The 11,533-nt window shown below is 40.0% G+C and overlaps 2 protein-coding genes across 6 annotated transcripts in view; both read left to right on the plus strand.

Annotated features, from left to right (window-relative positions):
- espn (espin) overlaps positions 1-11,399 on the plus strand; it is a 37,792-nt gene extending 26,393 nt beyond the window's left edge. For 3 of the 5 annotated variants that reach the window (XM_084016458.1, XM_084016461.1, XM_084016460.1), the window contains 2 exons: positions 7,672-7,751; positions 9,765-11,399. In XM_084016458.1, coding sequence (XP_083872584.1) covers positions 7,672-7,751; positions 9,765-9,912 — 228 coding nt within the window. In that variant the 3' untranslated portion in view covers positions 9,913-11,399. Of the gene's footprint in view, positions 1-7,671; positions 7,752-8,514; positions 8,537-9,764 lie in introns of all 5 variants that reach the window. The other 2 variants (XM_084016457.1, XM_084016459.1) reach the window with 1 other exon arrangement.
- Positions 1,554-5,467, plus strand: LOC311017846 (espin-like protein). The gene has a single exon (XM_084016463.1). It carries the CDS (start codon positions 1,941-1,943, stop codon positions 3,993-3,995), a length of 2,055 nt encoding a protein of 684 aa, XP_083872589.1. The 5' UTR covers positions 1,554-1,940; the 3' UTR covers positions 3,996-5,467.
- Positions 11,400-11,533: the final 134 nt, after the last annotated feature.

The raw sequence follows: 11,533 nt of genomic DNA on the forward strand, positions 1-11,533 counted from the left end.
CTGGTGCTTGGATTTGAGGGTGGATTTCTGTGGTTTTGAAGAATGAGGTTGTATGAATGCATTTTTAGTATTTATGCATGGCATAAGTTTTGCTGTCTTGCGACTTATCCAGTGGGAGTTGAGACATGTTAATTTAATATATCTGATGGTGTGAGAGTGAGAGTTCTATATGCTTTTGAGCATTTTGCAGTTTAATCACTCACTTGCCTTATACTCATCTTAAAAATAAATATAATGGCCGAAGTCATTCACAAATATTTTAGTCGGCACACTTATTTCACCAACGAGCTGCGTTTGTAAATTGGGATGCTACATCTCATTTATTATGGAAATGTTAGTGTAGTGTTTATTAAATCAGAGGACTGAAGATAACACAAAAAGCAATCATTGTGCACACACGTTTCAGCACTCAAAGGTGCTCTTGAATGTGCATAGATTCCGCAGCATTCTCAAGAACGGTTGGTGAATGAGATCCAGTTACATCTACAAATCCTTTGATCTAAGTGCAGCGTGTGGTAATATTGCGTGTATTCAGACATGATACTTATTAGTAATTCATACTGTAGCAATCTGAACACTTGTTAGTCCTATGTAATACAAGAAGGCCGTGATGTGATTGATTAAATTTAATAATAATTAACTGTTAGAGGATTGCAATCTTATACTGATCCAGCATGTAGAAATTTGTCGTCAGTGTAATTCTGTGATGGTCACATGTAGTGTTTGTTTATTTGTTGAGATGCAGTGGCGTCATGAGAATAAAATTAGGAAAATAAACTGAACATAAAGTATTTTAGTGATACAAGTAACTCATTAGTAATTGCCTGAAAGGACATTGAACCCAATTAAGTCATCCATTGAGTCACACTTATTTTATTCATTTCTTTGTTTCATTATTCATGTCTATGCATGTTTCTTTTGTCATATTTCCAGTGTTTATTAATAGCAAGAGACTTTGGGTGCAGTGAATTGGATACTTGGCCACAACATCCGTCACAACACACTTGACTAATGGATTCCCAGTGTTGAAGGCTGGTGTTTGAGGATTTGTGTGGCTCCAAGTTGTTACATGCTGATTCAGTGGTGTGATGCCAAGCCCATTCACACTACAGGTCCATCAGTGATATTTACAACAAACAACAAAAAATACTAAAACAGTTCTTTTTTTAAATTTGCTTTTTTAGAAGAACCTCATGGTACATCAACAAAAAGTAACTCCCTACCAAGTCCATTAATCAGAAAAAAAACCTTTGTTGCACTGACCTCCTTCGGTTGACAGTTCCAACTTTACTGCACCTCTAAACAGTCAGTGTGGTTGCTTATCACTGTTGGCCGTAGAGTGAAGTGTGTTGCACTGGTGCCAATAACCAACCGTGATGTAACATTGCACTATATTATGATATGTTACATATTTTGGTTGCAGACATAAAAATCTCAACTGCTGGAAGGAAATAAATGCAAGGCAATAGGAGCAGAATATTCAGCAACTGAAGTGAGGTTAACTAATCCAGACTATAAAAACCTGCCAGTGGGAGAGAGAAGGGAGAGGGATTGGATATATGCAAAATATCTGCAGTGTCAATTCCCTAAAAAATACAAATGTAGACATGTTGTAAAGCTTTTTTTCCCCTCAAAAAAAGGACAAAGCATTCTCTGTTCTCTTGGACTCAAAATTAAAAAGATGAAAGCCCTGTGCTTATAATGAGGCAGTGCCATTGCACCACTAAATCCATGTGAATCAAGTGTGTCAAGATGGATTTGAGTTGAAGAGTGTGTTCAGGCCAGGAACTTCAAGCTGAAGGACCCCCCTTCCCTTTTTTTTCTTGTCTCTTGGTCTCCTTTGACCTCTGATTTAGTTTGTGGCAAACGGACACTACCAGCCTCAGGAATGGCACTACTCCCATGTCCACAATGCCATTTTGGGTCCATTTGGGGAACTGATGACAGAGGATGACCTAAACCGTATTGAGAAGCAAATTGAGAACCTGCAGGTCATGCACAAGGTTTCAGAAGTCGAGAGGGAGCTTGAAGAACTGGAGCGGGAGCTTCACCAGCTCCTACCAGTGTCTGCTGCCCTCAATCAAGGGCACTTCTCAGTCAATCCAAAGCAGGTACATGGCCAAGCTGAAGATCTCCCAGCCTGGTGCAGCAAGATTTCTACCCTGCTCAAGAGTATGGCCATTCTTCTTGCCACCCTGGGGGGGAAAGAGATAGACATCTTGGATCTCATATGTCCTGGACATTCTCCAGAAGAGGCAAGGAATGTGAGCACAGGTCACTCTGAACCAGCAGGATCCATTGGCACTGGCTTTATTGGACGATCTCAGTCCTTCTCAACGAGAGAGGATGTGGAGGAGGAGATAAAGCAGTGTGGGGTTTCAGTGAAGAACCTTAAGGCCAATTATGAAATTCAGAATCAGCAGTCTGCAGATAATGAAAATAGGGTGTACAAGCGCAAGAGGTCACTCCCCGTGGTAAGTGAGTCAAATTATCATCCAGAGACCATTTGTGAGGATGATGTCCCTTGTTCCTCTGCTGAGGTCCTTCAGTTCCATACCAATGGAGATTTACCTTCAGTGGCGGAACCAGTCTTACCGCTTGTTGAAGAGCCAGTTATAATTGCATCTCATGCTCCTCAGACTTATGGGTCCTCTGAAGTAATGGCTCCAACTAACATTGAACACTTCAACCAGGTTCTTTCTGCAGATCCTGTTTTAAATAATGGTCAACTAACAAGAAGCTTGGAGGTACAGACAGATCTAAGCTATGTGCAGGAATGCATTGAAATGAGGAAAGAAAGAATCGTCTTCCTGTTCCTTGAACACTGGCGGAAGTACACCGTCTCTGATACTTATCGGACTAAACATACGACCAGGAGAGGACATTTTTTAAACGTGGGCTGGGAAGACTATGACCAATTTAGTGCACAGATTGGCGAGGAGATGCAGAGTGAAGACGATAAACTCCTTCTTTTTATGAAGTCAAAGCAGGTAGTGGGGAATCTGATTGGCCACTGGAGGGCAATCATGAGTCAGGTGCCCACACGCCAGATCCGCAGGCTCAGTCGCACCCAGATGATATACTGGCCAGAGCACTTCTTGCCACACATCAATGGCTCTCCTGTGAGCTACGAAAGCCTAACCCTTGACCTCTTCATGCTTGGTTACTTCCAGTTACTGGAAATGAGCATGTCTCGCTCTGAACGCAAATTTCGGCACCTCCTGTGCTATGAGATGTTTGACCGCCTTGGCAGCCATAAATGGGAGATCATAAGGCAGTTTCACAAGGAGGTCATGGAGGAAATTGAGAGAGGGAAGAGAGACTGGGCAGATGGTTTTGAAAACATAAAACTCAAGTATTTTGGAGACTCAAATGATGGAGGAGGTGTGTTGACAGCTTCTCTACATTCCATGTCTCCTGACATGTCCATTACACAGGAGACACTGCCTCCCCCACCTCCTCATCCTCCACCTCCTCCTCCTCCTCCTGCACCTCCAAAGGCACAGTCTGCTCCACTTTCCCCACCAGAGTCACAATCAAATGTTTCTCCATCATCATCATCACCTGCTGCACCTGACACCATATCTGGCAATGGCCAGTGTGCGGCGCAGGGAACCGTCAAGAACTTATTGCAGGAAAATACTCAGGGAGATGTAAAAATCTGTGAGCAGATGTCATCAAATGAGGCAGTGGTTTCTAACAAGAAAAGCTCAGAGCAGGACAAAACTGTACAGCACATTGATGCAAAAGCAGAGATGCTACAGGACAAAACAGAAAGCTCAGGACCAGCTCAAGGGAAAGAAGTTCCGCCTGTTACTGTTAAAATCATAGAGGAACCAAATGTTGATAAACATCCACCCAGGGATGAACATAATGAAGACTCAATTAAAGTGATCTATGAGCTAAAAGAATTCAGCAATGAGGAGATCATCAGATACATAGACCGAAGCTTTGCATTTTGGAAAGAGAAGGAAGCTGAGCTTTTTGATATCTAACAGAAATGTGGACCAAGGGTCCACTAAAAGCACAGTTCACCTGTACAACCAGAGGGGAAATGCAGCAGGATGAGGTAAACTACCCTGCAAAATGGAGTATTCTGGGAAAGGAAACTAATCTGGTGTGTTAGCTTTTAAGTCATGTCCCATAAGGGACTTAACTGCAGAAAAGCAAAGACCATCCACTTGGCTGTACTGACTTTACCTTTTGCATATAAGCTGAAGTGGAGGGGAAAAAAGCCCATGATGTCGAAACACACAGATTTGCTACAATCATTACATTCTGAATTGGTATTGAACCAAAGTGTTTTTGTTAATCTAGTATGAATGATTGCCATGGCGCACTACTTCTAGGAAAACAAGTTTTTAAACAGGAAAGGGTTTGCCATAAAAGTAATGTAATGTGTTTGTTAAGGACACCTTTGCAATGAAGGATATAATAAAACACTCCATATAACTGCACACTCTCCACACTGTTCGGATATCCAGTAACCCCCTAATCAGACAGACTAGGGATTCACTTCCAGATCAACCTCCAAAGAGCATCTGGTTAGACAGACACTAGAAATAAAATACTGACAGTTTGATCAAATGTATACGTTGTTGATACATAGTGAGGGTAAGAAATGCATTTTAAGGGATCTTTATTGTTTGAAATCAAAAGAGGGACTTCAGTGGGTTTCCAAGAGTTTAAGGTTACTTTGTGGTTCACAAATGGCCCTGGTCTTTCAGCCTGTGACCACGTGCTTTAGTTTATACAATGTGTGCCTTTCAGTATAGCTTACAAACATTAACCGGTGTGGGAAATGCAATGCCTGGAGAAACAGTTTTTTTCATTAGAAATTCAGAACTCGAAAAATTGCAAACTTCAGTCAGCAAATATAAGAATTCACTTGACAAAGCTATTATCATCTAAACAAAACATCACATTGAGGATATGTTCCATGAAGCCTGTTCTTTTTGTTACTCTATTTATAATTTGAGAATTTTTTTTGAGAGATCTGTTCATTTCCATAATTTAAATTTGTGTTTCTTTATTACTAAGGTTTCTACATTGCTGTTAGAAATAAAGTCTGTTGACATTTTTGTGACGACATGAGTTCAGTAGTTCTTTCTTTAAACAATCTATACTTCAACTGTTGGAGTTACTCAACTCAAGGTACCTATAACATAATATTTAAATTATCTGAATAGAGAGCAGGCCAGATTAATACATTTTAAATAAGCACACTGATAGACGTACCAATGACAGAGTCTAACACTGAGCGCTAGAGTGTGTAATCCTCCGCTGTGACACTTGTAACAGTGATGAACCACACTAGTCTCATACTGTCTCCTCTGTAGCACCAAGATTACCTTCAAATAACCCTCTTAGCACCACCCGCTGTCATGCTATCCATGGCTTATGGAGGCATAAGGAGGTTACAGTGAATCTTGATCAACTCCAAATGGAAAGGCAGTCAGGTGGTGAACTTAACAGCATATATATAGATTTGTATTTATGTGTGGTATTAGTATAATTTAGTTCCACTTTTAAGTCTGCCAAGCCTGCACACTGCAATAAGATGGATTTTTGTACATTGTACAGTATTGCTTGCACAAATGCAATTGACTGTACAGACAACAACACATCCAGACAATGGAGAGCACATAAAACAACAATACAAATAAAGATTTAAAATTGATTTAAAACCACTTTACTCACACTCCCGTTTTCATGATACATGTCGATCCACGGACACAAAATTTGAGTAGCCAATGAGCTATAATAAGCAATAACACTACAGAAGTTGCCACCAACTACTAGCACAGGATTTCTCTAATATCTTAATAATAAAGCATCTGCCTTACCTGTAATTATTATTACTATTACTGCTTAACGTTTATTACTGCTGATAAACGTGAATTCAGAACTTCTTGCTCAGAGGAAACCAACAACTCAGTCATCTGCCAGAATGATGTGCAGGCACAATCAAAGGTTAGGTTTTTCTTGCCTGTTAACAATTTATATTGCATCTAGTACTGCTTGTAATGGATGATTGCAGGCAAAGACAATAGTTACACCCTTATGGACAACATGAACCTGCCCCAAAAACTAGTACCTTTTAGAGTTCCATGGGGTATAGGCTGCGTAGTAGAACTTTATTTCTAACAGGACGAGTTTGGATTTTTATGTGAGGTTTGCATCCATTCAGTGCTGTAGTTACCTCTCAAAGACATCCTCACCATCCCCCGTTGTGTGGACGGAGGATTTTACTAATGATCTTAATGTTAATGGGAGTGATTTCATGTGAGTTAAATGGGCAGCGCATCACAGTAACATTGCTGAGCTTAGAGGTTTAAGAAGTCGCTGATAAACTACTTACTTCAATGCTTAATACTCTTTGTGTAGTTAACAATGTTGGGAAGAAATTTCTATTTCAGTCACATGAAACATGAATATTGTTGCCATACCAATCGTTACTAACAGGTACTGCTGACAAGGTAAAGTACATGTAGACTATAGCTGCAGATAGTAGATACTACAGAACTATTTTAGACAGCATATATGACCAATTTTAAAGTACTAAACACAACTTTGACTTGTAGATGAGCAGTAGCATAGATATAAAACTATGAGCAGTAGTACTTATTTTATCAATACAACACAAATGTTACCATTTATTAATTACCAGTTCACATGTGCACTTCATAGCAATGAGCACCAAATATTTCTTACTCTGTAATTCCCAGGGGAATCATTAAAAATGTACCGTGTAGTTGAGCTCACCTGGGATAATGTTTGCCAGGGCGAGTGAAATGCTTTAGTCAGAGGAATGCAAAAGGGTAATCTATCTTGTCAGATGAAGATGAGAAATCCAAGATGGCTGCCCTCGTTCTCTTCCCCCCACTGCTCCTCCAATTACAGCCTGAAAGAAGGAAAAGGATCTAGTTACCGCTTGTGTGCGCCATCTGCAAGAGCGTCCTGTAAAACAGTGTCCTGTCCATTTAAAAGGCGTAATTTCTTTTCGAGGAGACCTGTTGTTGAGTATCTATTGTGTGTTTCTGTGTGTTCGCTTTTTGCTGTTCTAAGTACATACATCAGTTTAAATAGTATGCTATATGCTCTATATGTGCGCTTCCATAAAGGCCATTCATCAACAAAAATTGACATTTGACGATGTGTGTACTGGACTAATTGGTTGGTCTAACAACCGTTTTTCTATGCAGGTGTTTTCCTGCCCTCTCCAAGCATGTAGACAGGGGCTTTATGTGGGACTGTAAGCATTAAACGCATCAATGCAACCTTTGATGCAGGTTTTCAATGCCCTTGAAACTCCAGTTAACTCCAGTTTCAGTTAGCAGGTTTATTGAGTGAATAACTTTGCAGAGTAAGACTGTGGAACAGAAATTAATGTAAGTATTTAAAGTGAGTGTTAAATGACTTTTTTTTTCCCATGTGTGAATTGTTTGATAATAATAATAATAGTAATACATTAACTGTGGGGGGGCAGGTTATTGTATTTATTTAAGAAAAAAATGTAAAATCACTTGACATGTATCTGAGGGTGATCTCTTCACCAGGGAATGAGTTCATGCAAAGCAGGACAAGAGGGCTGCTGGTCTCGTTAAAATCCTTTACTGACTGGTTTGGGCCCCTATTTCTGTCTGTCCCCTGACCCCCCCTGTCCCATAGGTTGAGGAGGAGGCCACACGCCTGGCATCGATGCCGGCCTGGAGGAGAGACATGATGAAGAAGAAAATGGACGAAGAGAGGTGAATAATGAAGCTATCTTGCGCTGCATCTGTTTTTCCTAATTGTGCTTTGTGTGTTCACGTATGTTAGTGTGTTTGCGTTTAGGTCTCTTCACCAAGATAACCTTGGAAATAAGGACAGGAAGTTCTTACTGACATTGAGATGCACTCTGGGGCCGAGACTGAGCTAAGGGACTGTGAGGATTCTCTCTCCTCTGCAGCTGAGCCTGAATTATATTTAACAACAGGCTGGAATTGACCCAGAGGTTTTAGTCTGTGCTGATGCAATGGTATCACACAGTTCCTGCTGAGCATTATTAATGCTGAGCTTTATTAATGCTGTCTCATCCGATGGTTAAGATCTGGATCTTGAGATGCATTATGTTGTAAGATGGCAAAGTATCTTGAAGGAAGTATACAGTATGTTATCCACTGCTTTGATTGACAAGGGCATCCATTTGTGGCTGATCGCATTTAAACAATACTAAGTTTGTCTAAGTGCCAAGAGAACATTTCCTCCACCATTACATCAACACAATGTCCCATGCACTGGCACATGTTTGGGTTTGGTCTAGCAGAAACATCCCCCAAAATATCAAAATAAGAAAAAAAAGAGAGAAAATACAGGCAGAGTCCCCCCCAGGAAACTGTTATATTCATATTATACCTGTAATGTTGTTGTTATTTAAGCATTATAACAATGTCCCACTTGCTTTGACTTTTTGGAATAACTTGTTGCCATTTAAGATATTTACACCTTTTCTTATTTTGCTTATGTCCTCCTGATGTGGCAGGGAAGAAAAAAGGTAAGGAAACATTGATTGCACATGATAATGGACAATGTGTTTAATGATTAGAAAAAGAAGATAAAAAAAAGTCTTCAGAATTTCGTAATTGTACAAGAGACTATATTTGCGATCAAGTCTTTCATCTAGTGGCCAAAAATGGTAACACCATGTCATGGTGGTAAAACATTACAGTTAAAGACAGGAAACAACTATTAGCCATATGTTTACCAATTAATTACGTATCTATATTGACAGCCAAACATAACAACTAGCCAAGCCCTGTTGAAATTAAAAGGGAATAAATAATGGGGTACTGACGTCATGTTGACGTACGGCTAACGTGATAAGACAGGGTCTTATCATGTTTCGCCTCGCGTTTCTCACTGATAAAGCTAACCCTACTGAGCAATGATAGCATACATTTCATATTACGCTAAACTTCACTAAAAATAACAAGACAAAACTGTATAAATACACAAAGTTGCATCCGTTTGCTCGGACAGATAAGCTAACAGGCATTAGCCGTGACGTAACTATCTAAAAGGCCACCAGACCAGCGCACTCACCTGTCATTGGGCCCAAAACTCTCTTCCTGCGGGTTTGAAGTATCAGCACACACGCCTCTGAGCGTTGTCCAGTATCTACCGATACAAAAGAAACCGAACATAAGGTGTCCTCATAGCTAACTGTTTCTTCGCATGATTTGCGGCAATGTTCAGTCCAGCGCCGTTTCACATTTTGAGCGTTTCCGCCATTATTCCCACGTGACCCGCGCAGCCAATCCCATGATATCAACAGAAAGACGTAATGGCACGCACTTTTTTTTTCTCCTTCACCCTCGCTGCAGACCTCAATGCTCAAATACACATTTGTCACAACCTATTAATGATGATTGTGACAAAGGCCCTCTACAGGGCCATCATGTTTCTGGTGTCCAGTTAGGTTTTGAAAAAAATAGACACCTTTTTAGGGGGGAGCCCTGACCCTCAACCCCACCTCCAACTATGACACAGGCTTTAAGTACTCTTGTGGCTGAATAGGAGGAAATCCCTGCATCCATTATCTGTAACTGCTTATCATATTCAGGCGGGATGGAGCCAATCCCAGACACAGAGGCCAGATCTGCCAGTCAGGGCTAACACATAGACACATAGAGACAGAAAGCCATTCACACCTACGGGAAATGTAGAGACATCAATTAACCTTATAAAACCTGTACAATTCTACCTTCTATTTCTGCATCTAGAAAAGTTGAGCAGCAGGCCAAACAGGTCAAGGATATGGAGGAGAAGACGGAGCTGGAGCGAATACGGAACCTGGGCTACGACGAGACCAAGCTGGCCCCCTGGCAGCGACAGATTATTCTGAAGAAAGGGGATATAGCCAAACCGTGAACTGAGCTGTGTTCCCCTCCACTGCCCTGCAGCACTCCCCACCGTCATACGCCCACCCTAAGGCCTTCACTGAACACCTCCCCATCCCTGGTCCTCCACCCTGCACTGTACACTGGACAGCAGGGAAGAGCGTGTCTCCTCTGAACCCCCGTCTCACCCTTTGACCTCCAGAAACACAGGACCATGCTGACCAGTTGCTGCTGTCCACACCAGCTTTGAGGCACAGCGTCTGAAAGTCTCATCGACACACAAACGTCTTTTTAGTGCTAACAATAGCTATGTATATATACTTATTCTCCCCACTTAAGAAAACTGCTGAACTAAATTCAGATTATCTGTAGTATCCATATACTTGCTTTCATGCAAATCAATAGACGCTTTGCACATAGAAGAGCAAGCAAAGAGGTGTGTGATAAATTGACAGAGGCTACTTGTGAGCATTTTGCCATGGGGGGAAAAAGCCTCTGAAAGTCATTGCATGATTATTTCCCCTTTATAAGCAACATTTACCATTATGTAATGAATGGAAAGTAAGAACACATCAGCTGTGTCATCTGAAAATGGCATGAAGATACCAGTAAAGCTTATTAAACCCTGAAGCACATCTTAATCATGTTAAACACAGATTTTTGTATCAAACTCATAGAAGCACTTCCTGCCAGAGTCATATTCCAAACATTGCTCAAACTCATTTGGAATATATATATATATATATATATATATATATATATATATATATATATATATATTTCAAATTGTACTAATTATCAATGGGGAAAAAGCTGCAATGTTCCAATTTAATTGTTCCATATGTGACCTAAATGTTAAGCTATTGTGATCATGAATGTGAAATGTTGCGTGTGTGAGTTGCATAATGTTTATTGAGCATGTTGTGATGGATTATTGAGCACATTTGACCCCAGGACTCTGCATTTTCATTGAAAACACAAAAGAAAAAAAATCTGTAGGTTTCTATTAGAACATAACAAAAACATGGACATGGAAAGAGCACCGTCCAGATGTTTCATCTGCATACTAATTGTTGAAAAACAGTAGAGCAAAATATACTGTTCCTCAGATAATGCCAGCTGTGTGTTCATAATCTGCAGACACTCGTGTGAGTCTTTGGCTCAAACTTCAGATTACAAACTAAATGAAGCAGACTTATAAAATGTACCTTTTAACAAATGCCAGGGTGTTAATTCCAACATTTGTCCTCAAAATCATGCCGGATGTCACTTGCTGAGTGTGACACAAGTATTCCCACACGATGAAACATTTTCTTTGTGTTTACTACATTTATGTTGGATGTACATTTTTACAGGCGTAGGATATTGAGCATACACATCATGTCGTCGTGAAAGACATGGTCCTGGTCGGGGAATCATTTGGAAATATTCAAATTCACTTTCATCGGATGCCATATGATGTTTAAATTAAAAATGATGTTAACGTCATTGCCATTTCATTATATATATATATATATATATATATATATATATATATATATATATATATATATATATATATATATATATATATATATATATATAAGCTCTGTATATAGTGACCCTCTCAGATTTTTGTTGTTCCATTGTTTCCATATTGCATTATAATACAT

The sequence above is a fragment of the Eutrigla gurnardus genome, assembly GCF_963514095.1.
Source record: "Eutrigla gurnardus genome assembly, chromosome: 8".
In the NCBI taxonomy this organism is placed as follows: Eukaryota; Metazoa; Chordata; class Actinopteri; order Perciformes; family Triglidae; genus Eutrigla; species Eutrigla gurnardus.